The following is a 14,190-nucleotide window of genomic DNA, read 5'->3' on the forward strand; positions in this document are numbered from 1 at the left end:
GCGCGCATGTCTGTGTGCACGTCTGTGCCTGTGAGTACCGTAAAACGACTACAATCTGTAATTACATTTACATTACATGACATAATTACATTATGACCGCTCTGGGTTGACGAGGACAATTAGAGCACAAATGAAATTAACTGTATCAACTGACAAGCGGTCTGGGTGTAAATATGAAGACATTTTTCCCCCTATGTTTCCAAGATGAGTAATAATAATCATATCCCGCATACTTCATGATACGGTCACTGCCGCAGCTATCTTCCTTCTCAGTTCGACTTCTAGCATTTGCTCACATCTTCTACAATTGCCATGAAATTTTCTTTTGATAGTGACTATAATAATCTACGGTCATTGTTGACAATAATAATAATAATGGAGAATATTTTTCATGTCGCACACAACACAATAACATGTACGTGCAGATCGAAGGAGTCTTAGTTAACTTTGATCATCATTGCATGTACTGATAATAAAAATGTATTTCTTTCCAGGCCAATAACTTCTCACAGTGGTAAAATTGCACAAAATAAGAAAACACGCATTACATTCAAACACACATGCATTCAACCTGTAAAACGTTACTCTCCATGCGCAGCAGCTGCCCTGTTATGTTCTACTATACACTATGATTACCGTGAGTTTTGGATTGTAAATCGTCGCAGCGAAGTATAACTATGATAATGCACTGATGTACAAAAGAAATATCTAGAACGGAAAATCCGCCTGAATAGATACACGCAATAACAGCTGTTTTTTTTTTCACTTACTGGATAAATCTGTTTCTTATTCGCTATCCGAAGAACAACTTAACACCAAAACAGCATAGTCACAACTGCACCAAAGACAAACAGCCCGAATTTACAAAGGTATCTTTAATCAAAATTTAGTCCATGGCCTAAACAAGCAGGAAATAGGCGTACGGCACAAATCCATATACGACAGCCTGCAAGCCGTATACTTTCAGGTGTCAGTTGGCGTATACGGAATGCGACAGGAGTACTTAGTACTTACGCGTTTATGATTTATAGAATCCATGGACTTATTAGAATCCATGGACTTATTAGAATCCATGGACTTATTTTAAATTACCTTTGTGAATGTCGGTCAATATGTCTTTTTTGTCTTTTTCTTTTGTTTCTGATTTTAAACATGGTACGCGCTTCTTTTAAACACATACACCGACTCATCATGGAAGATCTTCGATTTGAACATCAATATCGCCTCACAGAAAGAATCAAACAATTTGTCAAATGACAGTAGAAATCAAGGAAGGGAAATATAAGGTACTAAACCTACAAGGATAGCGGAAGTACGATATGATAGAAGAAAAAAAAAACACAAACAAATGAAATCAAAACAAACACAGGACAAACTTAAAGACGCCAGGTCTGAAGATGTTAATTTGGAAGAGTTTCGCATATACCTATTGTGATGCGGTACTCAAATACGCACAGGATACTAGTTGCAAGAATAATATTTTAGAATGATATATATATGGTATGTTTCCCTACATTGGAAACTTGTATCAACTGCAGAAATGCTGCAATGCATTGGAAATAATCATTCATGTTCGGCATGCATTGATAAGTGTGGATGACCATCCCCTCCACATGAAGACAGCAAAAATAGTTATACAAACAAACAAAAATCCTAAACTGAATTATGATTTTAATATAATATGTCCGTCGCATATATGTTGTTATATTCAGTCTTTTCACATCAAACCTTTCAGTCAAACTGTAAATCAAACACTTGCTGAATAATGTAGATTTCATAAATAATCGCATGAATGGGCCAAACCGCAAAACAACGATAAAGACAGGCACATCAGAAAAGAAGGTATTTTACTGAAAAAATGTAAACAAATAAAACTTAAAAATCATTTGACTCCTGACAAAAATATGGTAAAAAACCGGAGAAATAATTTTTTTAGATCTCCCAGCTGTTTTTCAAACAAACCCAAATAATTAAAGAGCACGCACGAAGCAAGCAAGCAAGCTGCAAGGAAACAGGAAGAAAAAAAAAATGTGTGCGCATTGTAATATCAGGCTATAAATAATGGACGAAGAATGATCAATGTCTATTTTTTTTTACTGTCCTCTATGTTAGCCTTGGTGCAGGAAAAGAAACACACCAGCAAATTGAAATGAACAAGATATAAGATTCGCTTTACAATGAATGGCACACCATCGCAGTCACTAATGTCACAGCATACTCCAGAGAAGAAGTTCAGGTATGATGTATACCCTCCAAATTCCAGTCAGCTGGGCTGATATATTCTTACGGTTAAAACATCGACAGAGATAACATATGCTGCCTTATTTCTTTTTTTTTTTAGGTGGGAGGGGATGTAAATGTTATACAGACATGTGAAGCATTGAAAACAAGAAAGAACGAAATATCAAAATCAATCTCTCTGTTCAGGCGACCCGTTAATACATAAAACAAAAATCATATTTCATAAACATAAAACTTGCTCTTTGAAATGACATCGTGACAACATGACATGAAGTATCATATTATGATACAATATACGTGCACGTAGTTTACAGACAATCACAGAATATAGACAACAACAGTGACACATTATCAATCATCGTTCATTTTTTTTTTCGTATACATGAATAAATATCTTGCATCGCTCACGCAATACACATACTCTTTCCATTACTTCTACAAATAGTACTTTGTTTTTTGCTTCTAGGCAAGCGACGCTATGTGTCACAGTCCGTGCAGAAAAAAGATGAAAAAAGAAGAAGGAAGAAAGAAAAAACACCAGCTGTCCGCTTCACCGAAAAAATACAATTCAATAATCATTCAAAAATCATTTTTTATCTACATGGTGAAACGCTTCATAACTTTAGCCACCGATTTAAATTTTCATCTCATACAAAAATACGAAAGATAACAAGATTCAACCTCTAAATTAGCATTTATCTTATTTACCATTTCTTACAAAGCACAAAAAATATCAACTAAATTCTGTCATTGTTGTATGATAACATATAAAAAAACCAAGCTACCTCCGTGGCTAATTTGATACAAAATATGACGTTAACAGCGTGATTTCCCGCGTATTTACATTGTGTACACTAATACACCGAAGAACAGACACACAGTATAGCTGCAACATCAGAGCTACAGCCGTAAACACACCTAGTTAGCAAAGATTGGCCATATGATAATAGTCTTAGTTCAGTCGAGTTTGAAGGTAACGAATTTAACGCGAGTGAAATGATACTCTTATTAGTTTGCTCTTGGCATATCAATAGTCGAAAAAGGTTCTCCACGTATTTCATAATGTCTTCATTTTTTTTTTTTCACAGTCAATTTCTTCTAAAGACGTATAGTATACACATTGTGCAGAGAAAGATTAACGCCAAGTACATGAAAAATGGAAAATTTGGCTCAAAGTCTTTCTCATTAATTTTGCAACTACAGATAGAGCTATCATGCATGAACCCTTGTCTACGATACATCTACATTACGAAGACACCATTCGTTCAACCAAGAAGTATCAGGCGAGCTCCTTGGTTCAACTACAGAAGGCAAGGCAGATCCCTCACATCAGATTGTTCATGATAAAAAATATTCAACCTAGTCGACAGTCTTACATCAATACACCCCATGGTTTTTTACTCACATGAACATATAGCAAACAGCTCAACTTGATTCTTCAGCTGTGCTGGGTTGCATAATGGCATTGCAGAATATTAACCGTATTTTTTGTAGTCAATAAAGCAGATAGTAAATTCGGACATTATCATTCCATCCATTTAGTGGATGTATCGCGGACAAAAAAATCAAAGTCCCTAAAAGTCTGGAATTTTTGCTAGAGTGACTTTTAAGGCAGCTAGTCTAAGCCAGCTTGCGGCGTAAAATAGGCCCAAGATTGCAAATTCGTACTGTTTAGCATTAGTCACCATTTGGCGCATGCGCACACTACGCGACGCACCGACACGGTGTCAGTTCGGGCTACCCGTTGAGAACAATTGGTTCAGCTTTCGGAACACGCGATTGCAGTCCAGTAGGTAAATACAAACTTCATGAAGACGTGGCGTTATTTTCCATAGACAGGATTTGCGAACGTTGTTGTTGACGGTTTGTAGATCGGGTTGTCCATCTGTAAAAAAGCAAACAAGGAGCAAAAAGGTTGTTATGAGTACGTTGAAGTGCAAATTTATTTCAAGTGCTTTCCTATTGGAATTCTTCATCAAAATGTATTTCATGAATTACCTCATATCTGCATGAGGGGGTTATACAATGTAAGGGAGTATGTGTGTGGAGAATGGACTAACTTGACCACCCACTTGATGAACTTCTAAATAAACGTTTTTGATAATCGTGACTAAAGACAGATAACGAGATAGACAGATAGACAGATGAAAATGAATGAATGAATGAATAGATAAATAAATAAACAAACAGAGAGATGGAAAAACTAGCAGTTGAATGCAGAGATAAAGAGGTAGATTGTAATAAATGAATACATGAATAAACATATGGAGTTAGAAAGGCAAAATAAAATCATACGTGTAGATAGACAGATAGATAAATAGATAGAAATAGATAGATAGAAGAATAGATAGATGGATAGATAGACAGACAAACTCAGATAGATAGATAGATAGATAGATAGACAGACAGTAAAATAGATAAGAGAAAGAGGGAGGGATTGTTCTCCATCTTTTGGTAGTGGTGCTGCTGTTCCGCTTCTGATTTTAAATATCAAAAAATCAAGGAGCTGATATTTTTGTTGCTTCTAAGTTTCGTACGCATTTTTTTTTTCTATGCCTCAATTCGATGACCCTCTCCTCACCTTATCCCAGTTGGCCTTCTTACACTCCTTCTCCCACTGGGCGAGCTCCTTCCGGTCCTCAAGGTATGTGTAGATCCTCCAGGCGAAGACCAGGATCATGCCGATGAGCACCACGCTGAGGATGATGCCGATGACGATCCAGCGTATCTCCGCCTCGGTCAAGATCTTTTTTCGGCTGGCATCAGCGCATTCTATACACAGCGAGAGAAGAAAAACGACATAATTATGACAGTGACTATACTAAATCAATATATTCTTATTCACTTTTTCACTTCTGCACTTATTCTATTAATAGTATACAATGTATCTACACTCAATATATAACTGGCCGCCTATCTCTCAAAAGTATGCTATTCTTCAGCTACGCCGAGAAACCAGCATACTTTTGAGAGACAGGCGGTCAGTATCTCGTAGATTAGAGAATCACTTCTGATTCTTCTGATCACATGACTAACGCTCTACTTGATTTTCTGAACACTTATATAGGTGCCTTTAATTTCATCTTTATCTGTCTAATTATTTTGTCATCTATGGAACTGTAATAATTTCACAATTCGTCAATCTATGAACTGATAATTGATTTGTTCATTCATTCATTAATAAATAAATGAATTCATTCACTCATTCATTTATTAAGTATATTTATAAACGTGAAATCAGTGAGATGAATATAATTAGATTTGCGCAGCATCTGAATAGTTTCCAATGGAATATCACATTTCTTAGTGCCAATGATTGTTATAATGAATTCATAAATGTACTTTCAGATTATTATGATGTATATTTTCCTTTAAAACGTATTGATTTAAAGGTATGTAAAAGTAATAAAAGTGCACCTTGGTTTAATGATGAAATTCGAAAGATTATAAAAAATAAAAATCGTTTGTATAAGTTACATTTACAAAATCCAACTGATTATAGAAAAAGGGTGTATAAAAAAATTAGAAACAAAGTTGTTGATAAAATCAAGCAGGCAAAAAAACTGTATTATAAGATTCAATTTCAAGCTGCACATGGTGACAGTAGTAAAACGTGGACAGTTATTAATAGGGCTTTGGGAAAATATAAAAAGAAATCCTGTGTTGATGAGATTATTGTTGATAAGAAATTGATTTCAGATAAGAATATAATTCCTGATGTTTTTTTATGAGTATTTTGCTAATGTTGGTTATGATTTGAAATGTACGTTTGATGATGATAAGAAGTCACCTATTAATGTAAAATGTATTATTAAAAATGAGAAATCTGCATTTTTTAAACCAATATCTCCTGATGAAATTGTTGATATTGTGAAGAATTTTAAGAATGATACTAGCCCAGGTTCAGATGGAATTGCGATTTGTGTTTTGAAAGAGTTATTAATTATATATGTGAACCTCTGCGTGCAATATTTGTGACCGTGCACCTCAAAACGAACATAAAGTCGCACACACTGATTTTGCGTGAGGACTGAAAATAAGTGAAATGGGTCAACCTAGCCGAACTTGACTTTTTCATATTTTCTGAAAGAGCGGGTCTTCTTTTACATTATGCTAAAATTTGGTATCATAAAACGGGCAGGAAAGTGTGTTTTTTAGCAGTTTATCTCGAGCATTTTTTGTAGAATAGTGTGATTAGGTGTTTCTTTAGAATCCCTTTTTCATTTCTGAAAAACCTTGTCCACACTCTTCACTTTCAACTCCAATAACTTTTGAAAGGATAGTGCTACTGCTTTGAAAGTTGGCATTGATTATGGACAGAATATGTTAATGAGGCATGCTAAATTTCAGTTTAATCTGATAATCCCTTCATTGTTGTCACTCTGATGGTTTACTTCCTGTTTTTTGTCCCATTCATCGCACAGCCAGCACGGTTTGGTAAAGATTAAGCGCTTGAATAGACACTGTACTTCAGAGCTTCTTTTCTCAGTTCACACTTTTCCTGAGTTTGTGCTTTCTTTCCAATATTTAGATAGGTTAGGAGAGTCCATTTGATTTGAGTTATACATCATTTTAAAGCTTAAAGTCTGGTCTTTCAGAATATGGTCTTAACTAAAAATTCATGTCTGGCGACTTTTTGTTTGTTTTGAGGTGCAGTGTCACATTTGATAAGTGTTTAGATGCTGGTGTCTTCCCAGATAAACTGAAAATAGCACGTGTAATACGTGTTTTTAAAAAAGTTTCACAAAAGAATTTAAGTAACTACCGCCCGATATCTGTTTTATTTCTTTTTTTCAAAAACTTTTGAGAAATGCATTTATGTTCGTTTATCATCCTTTATCAAAGAGTGCAACATATTCATGTCTAACCAATATGGTTTTAGGGAGAGGCACTCCACTTCTCATGCTCTAATCAATTTTATTCAAAATGTGATGTGTGCAATAGAAAATGAGGAAATTTTAATCGCCATATTTTTGGATTTGAGCAAGGCCTTTGATAGTCTTGATCATGATATTTTACTTAGTAAGATGTATTTGTATGGTATAAGAGAAGTTGTTTTAGATTTGTTCCGCAGTTATTTATCCGACAGAGTGCAATATGTTGTTGTGGATGGTTTTCAATCTAAATCTAAAGAACTGAAGGGTCAATCTTGGGACCTCTTTTGTTTTTTTTATATATGAATGACTTATGTAATGCATCTGAGGTTTTTAGATATATATTGTTTGCTGACGACATCAGTATTTTTATATATCATAATGATCCCCAAGCATTACAATAATGATAGTCAATAATGAGCTATGTAAAATTTCTGAATGGTTATATATGAATACATTATCAGTAAATACAAGTAAAACACATTTTATGACATTCACCAATAGAAATGTTGATGTCAAGGACATTAGTATACATTTAGCAGGATCTGAAATTAAGCATGAAGTGTCTTTGCAATTTTTAGGAATCACAACTGAGAATAAATTGACTTGGAAAGATCACATAAGTATTATATGCAACAAAATTTCAAAAAAATATTGGGATACTTTTCGACTTAACTTTTTTACCCACTGTTGTTCTTAAAAAGATATATAATGCAATTATTGCACCTTTTTTTAATATGGTCTTTCTGTTTGGGGTTGTGCTGCAAATATATACATGGACAGACTTTTTAAACTACAAAGACGTGCAATAAGGGTTATCAACCATTCAACTTATTTAGCTCACACTTCACCAATTTTTAATTCCCAAAAGATTTTAAAGTTGTATGACAGATATAAGTATATCTTAGGAAATCTTATGTATTTATGGCATAGAAAGCTTTTACCCAATTCTCTGATGCATTATTTCACCTTAGATTGCAATATTCATTCATATTATACCAGAAACGCTGAGAATTTTTCACATGCCAAAAATAAAAACATCGTTACTTCAGAAATCTGTGTTTTTAATCAAGGTCCGCTTATATGGAATTCAATACCAGATGATATTCGTAAAGTTACCTCTTTTAATGTATTCAAACATAAACTTACGAGAATTTTATACAAAATTATCATTCCTAAGTTTTTGACATGCTTGGCTGGCATTACATGTATTCTATCAAATGATTGTAACTCACTCTGTTCGTATTGTCTTCGTAATGTAAATAATAGTGTATTGTGTACCATGCTGTATTGCTTTATGTTTTGTTCTTGCAACGGTAGATCTATTTATCTCATTTTTTTTTTATAAATATGAAATAATTTACCACCAATGCATTTTTTTAAATTGATTTTCTGGGTCGGCCAGATTTTAAGGAAACTTAATTTCTCGTTGGCTGCTTCCCTTCAGCTTTATGTATTCCAAAGTTATGTTTTTTTTTCTCTGTGTCTGTCATGATTGTTCATCAATGTCTTTCTCTGTTGTTTTTATGCTGAATGAATAAATTCAATTCAATTCAATTCAATTCAAGTCAGTTAGTTCATTCAGTCATTTATTCGTTAACTCATTCCCACTCTAAATAAAGTTATGATAATAATCAAGTGAGTTTTAGTCGTTTTTGTCGTTTTGGATAGTTTGGGGCACGTATTATGGGGTTAGGAAAAGTGGCTAGGGAGAGTTGGGGGATGGGCTTGTTAGTTGCAAATGTAACATTCACTTCTTATTGTAATTTTGCTGTACTACTTTCATTCCACTTGTTACAATGAAATATGAAATTGCTGTTTCAATCATTTCATTTGTCAATTTCTATTTCCAAAGTGCAAAGTATTACACACGTAAGAAACTGTTTTGTTTATTGTGATCAATTAAGAACATTTGTAAAGTACATGTAATATCACACTAAATTACCAGCGTTTGGTATTAGCTAAATGGAAGTGAACACAAATTATTAAAAAAAAAGATATTCTACTCACTTTGCTCTGTTTCCACGTATACAGTGAGTGTTTCATTCTCGTAGAATAAGGCAAAGGTGAAGGTACACGTGTTGTTCTCTTCGGGGAACGTGCACGCTGGGATATCTTGAATGACTGCGACAATTTGAAACACAAACAGTGTAAACTTACTATACAAGGAATTTTAATGATATGATTAAACAAACAACAACAAACCAAGGCTACCACAATGGTCACGGCACTTGAAAATGACAAAGGATAGTAATAACAGAGTTAGATGTCATAACTTAAATATCTACTTAAAAGCACATTTTTGTTTTGTTTTTCAAGTTGATGGTGGAAAAAAAACATGCTATAGAGCCGAAATCAAAATGGTTGAGGACTGCAATGAGTGTCAGCTAATGCAATATTCATTTCATTGTAATTATTGGATTCACGTCACCTTTTCACACTGCTAAAATTATCCCCTCCACGCCATATCAGTACTAGAGAGTTTCAATGTCTGAAGCGAAGTGATTTTAATTATTAAAATCTCCAAGTACCAAGAATTTCCCATTCCAGACATTTTTTTACACTGTATACTACTTTTCGCTGTAGTTGCTGATAGCACCATAAGGGTTAAAACTCACTGCATTTAAAGGGATCGTATAGTCTTGGTTGAGACCTAATTTTAGGTTTCTAACCTTTTTTGGTGAGATAATGAGAAACCTCTTGTGGAATATGAAAGAGCGCGTAATTCCACGAGGAATTCAACATTCATTTGATGAAAATTTGTTTTGAAATGGCTGAGATATCCAAAACAGAGCGATTCTAGTAAAGTGTGGGACCCACACTTTATTAAGTCGCTTTGTTTTACTTTGTTTTTGGATGTTTCAGTCATTCCAAACCCGATTTTCATCGAATAAACTTTGAATTCCTCCTAAAATGGTATGCACTGTACTATTTCGCAAGTGTTTTCTTTGTATCTTGCAAAAAGTTAAAAGCCCAATTCTCATCTCCACCAATACTGTACCATCCCTTTAAAATTTGCTGAAGTTTAAACGGAACTCATTGAATGCTACATAATCTTATGATGAGTGTTCATCGTACTCACATGGCGTGACGTCAGTGACGTTGACGATGTCAATGTTACACATATCGCACTGTTCGTCTGTCAGACGTCCGGTGCCGAACATCTTGCATTGCACGCAGTCTCTGTGAATGTGGCAATCACCCATTGGACAGGTCTAAAGAAGACGTAGAGGGCGGGCAGCAGAATAGAGGAGATTATAAACAATAAACAAAAAACAACAACAACTAATAATAATAGCAGGGCCCTCTGGTAGAGCAGTGGCAACACTGAAGAGGCTACCCTGGGTAAATAAGACCTTATTATTATTATTATTATTCTGACAAATTTCCTCTCAGCCAATCAGATGCAAAGATTTCAGTAGCTTATAACAGTTTGTCAGAGAAAACATCTGATAAAACGCTTCATGAAATGCCCCCCCCCCCCCCCAATTAGAAGAAGAATAAGAAAACGAAAAATACACACACACAAAAAGCATGGTCAGGTATCACGGGAAACAATAAAACACGTGACTCACGGCGCATTTTTCGCACGTGTTTCCCTGGAACTGCGAGTCCGCGTCGCACTCGCACACACCGCACCTACACTTGCCGTGCGCGTTGCACTCCAACTGAGGAAAGAAGGTAGAGATAAGGAAGAATGAGAAAGTCGTTAAAGGGACATTCCAGACGATTTTCATAATTTCACATCATGTAGTACATAAATCGACAACTCTATGTATAGATTTATGAAATCTATTGTGGTTCTTGAGCAGAGAAATAATACTTTGAAAAACCTTAAACAAATTACACTGAACAAGGATGATGACATAGGAGGTTCACACATTTCAGAAATGTAGCAGTGTAATTTCATTACAATACCGCTTGCTTGCGAGTTCACCTGTGTATAATCTATGCATGCCTTCTTCTTTTGTTCTGCTTCCTTGAGCCCCAGCTCTCATGCATTCTTATGGTGACTCTGCCATGTCATCATCCTTGTTCATTGCAATTTATTCTGTTCTTAAATTTGAAAATATTCTTATTCTTCATCCCAATTATTACAAATTCTGAAACTTTGTCCTCAGTAGAACTAATTTATAGTTGTTCAAATGTAAGAAGCTGAAAATCATCCGGAGGTCTCCTTTAACGAAGAAGAAAACAAAATCATACGAAGGTGCTATTTCACAATCTTATGAAGTGAATACGTATTGGTTGACTGGATACAAGAAGGTCGTACAAACTGAAAAAAAAAAACACGCAAAGATTTCCTTTTACAAAATAACCATAGTGCATACAAAATAATTTGTGCCCTAGCATGAGTTATACAAGGTGGTCGTAAAACAACATTTAAAACTGTAATAGTAGGTTTTCTTTCACAACCTAACGCTGTGACTACAAATTTCAGCGCAGTTATTGAACAAGACGACTCGTTTTGGCAGTGTCACAGCCATAGTTGAACTCAAATATATTGTAACTAGTCCTGTTAAAGTCGTTGAAGGATTATCAGATTAGTCAGAACTTCATGATCTGTGATGCCACAATTATGGTTGGCCACCCATGGGCAAAATGAGGAATGTCGAATGCCTTCCCTTGGATATGTTTACTATAGCAATGGAAACCAAACACAGACAATTAGAAAATAATGATAAAATTTTAATGTCTCTGTATTAAAAGTCTGATTGAAAACTAAATTGCACTGCGCATGACGTCACAATAAGGTTGGTTCATCTCCACCCGCCGTCACTCACCCCGTTACTAGATCGACACGTGTCTGTCCGCGTCGGGCAGTCGCAACTGTCTCCCTCGTACCCTGCCTTACATTGACACTTCGGTTGTCTGCTCGCTACGTCACACACGCACAATCCCCTTTCCGGTCCTGCAGGGTATCAGACAAGAGACAAACATCGCACATTATGGATGTCTTTCAAACTTCAGATATGTCAATGTTGAAATACTGTTGTCAAACCCTTTATATTCTTCAGCCTCATAATAATAACAATAATAATGATGATGATGATGATGATGATAATAATAATGATAATGATAATAATAATGATAATAATAATAAGAAGAAGAAGACGGAGGAGGAGGAGGAGAATCAGACTGATAATTAAGGACAAGAATACTCATCAGCGTCATTATCCTCACACCGAACATTAAGATCATTACAATCGTTATTACTTCTTATATTCCACATACTAAGAATCTTGCTATAGGATTGGTCAAGAGCTGATCACGTGATAAAGCGTAGTTTTGCCCATCACATCACCTGAGAAGAACTAGGTCACTTGATAGTACACAGTGCATTGCACTTTCCCTTCAGTGTCGCGCGGTGCGCGCAGCAAATTCATTGTTTTGTCATCTATAAAGACAGCTGTTTGTTTTGCTGATCTCTGGCAGCCCATGCAGTCTTAACGCGAGATGAGTACGCGCGAAATAAAAGTGCGTTGCACTGTGGACTATCATTTAAGTAGGTTGCTTGATAGTACACAGTGCAACGCACTTTCTCTTCAGTGCCGTCCACGGTGCGCGCAGCAAATTCATTGTTTTGTCATCTACGCGCACACGTATCCTAAGCCCTAAGCTGACCTAAAGACAGCTAAAACGGTTACAGATGTGGAATAAAATGGGAATTTCTAGGACCCTAGATGTGGAATATAAAGCAAATAATCAACTTTTAGTTTCAGGCAATGAGACAAACTATCACTTCCTCGGCGATCTGAATGTGTACGCTATCTTTCCTCAGCTGCGCTTCGGAAAGATAGCTACATCCATATCGCCTCGGAAGTGATAGTTTGTCCCATCACCTTCACCAACGTTGATTATTTGCTTAATAACACACTAAGGAGAAAATGTATGTTTCTGAACGGGCTAGGCATGCAGCCAGGGGCCCGTTGCATAAAACTTACCGTTAAATTTCAATGGTAACTACCGTCAAAATTGGGCGTCACAGCCAATCAGCATCAAGGATTGTAAAATTTACCGCTAATTTGAAGACTTACCGCTAGAAAGGAGCGGTAAGTCCAGCGGTAAGGGTTTTATGCAACAGGGCCTAGATATGTACACTCCTCCTGCCACCCGCATATTATCAAACGGGTCGTATCCGTGAGGAATCTGAGCATTGAGGTCAAGTCGTCTCATTTCTAGAGGCTACGATGGTTCGAACAAGGTCGGTAACAACAGAATGTAAATTGTAATCCCAGGGCCCTGTTTTATGAAAAGATAAAATCGATTTTAAATTTCCTTACCACACAGGCTGCCATAGACTTACAGTTGAAATCAACTGATATGATCAATTTTAACTCTTCATAAAACAGGGCCCAGCACAATCAAACTCTTCTCAGTCCTACCGTAGCTCAGTGTGTTTTCTTGATTGAATACATGCGTGAAGTTTGCTAGAACTAATGTGATGCGATAGCGGTTCTAGGTATGGAACAAAAAAAAAATACTCGAAGTGATTATACTCTATTACCTAGACAATTGATAATTCATGAATCAAGTAGGCAAATATACGGGGAGCTTAAAATGGAGACTAGCTTATCATAACTGATGAAATTGCTTGTATTGATCTGCACCAAATAGTCGAAATTACATATGGTCATGAATCGTTGATTACACTGCCTGTCAATTGTATTCCTCACGAAAAACCAAACTGATTGTTGAAATCATTCCAATATCCCCCAGAGTCAACGGGGGGTTTTCATTCACTGTGCAGGTGAAACATAAACTTTTTCCTTACACAATATCAAGTATATCACAATGAGTTAAACGATTACAAGGTTATCTGCGGTGGTTTCATGTAACGCTGGCGGTGGTTGGGGTTTAGAGGGCGCTTCTCTCGCAATATTCACTGTATACACTGGTATAATTACGGTTAGGCAGTGACATGATTATTACGAAGTCTCGACGAAGATTTCCGCCACAAAATTCCGGTCAAAATGAAATACAAGACCACTCAAACATACGGGCGACTTGTGCGGCTAGCACGGCGTGCATTATTTGTAACCACTGCTACATCTCATCCCCTTCCCCCTTCCAA

At 36.0% G+C, this 14,190-nt stretch overlaps 1 protein-coding gene across 1 annotated transcript in view; it reads right to left on the reverse strand.

Moving 5' to 3' along the window:
- Nucleotides 1-3,732: 3,732 nt before the first annotated feature.
- The window catches only part of LOC139743612 (integrin beta-1-like), a 139,580-nt gene continuing 129,122 nt past the window's right edge, over nucleotides 3,733-14,190 (reverse strand). The window contains exons 20-25 of the mRNA XM_071654091.1: nucleotides 11,900-12,027; nucleotides 10,691-10,783; nucleotides 10,198-10,330; nucleotides 9,126-9,239; nucleotides 4,823-5,013; nucleotides 3,733-4,126 (exon numbers count right to left, since the gene is read on the reverse strand). Of these exons, the coding sequence (XP_071510192.1) occupies nucleotides 4,064-4,126; nucleotides 4,823-5,013; nucleotides 9,126-9,239; nucleotides 10,198-10,330; nucleotides 10,691-10,783; nucleotides 11,900-12,027 (722 nt within the window). The 3' untranslated portion in view covers nucleotides 3,733-4,063. The remainder of the gene's footprint in view (nucleotides 4,127-4,822; nucleotides 5,014-9,125; nucleotides 9,240-10,197; nucleotides 10,331-10,690; nucleotides 10,784-11,899; nucleotides 12,028-14,190) is intronic.

The sequence above is a fragment of the Diadema antillarum genome, unplaced genomic scaffold (assembly GCF_040938485.1).
Source record: "Diadema antillarum isolate AM-2024a unplaced genomic scaffold, OU_Dant_1.0 scf00000034, whole genome shotgun sequence".
NCBI classification, from domain to species: domain Eukaryota; kingdom Metazoa; phylum Echinodermata; class Echinoidea; order Diadematoida; family Diadematidae; genus Diadema; species Diadema antillarum.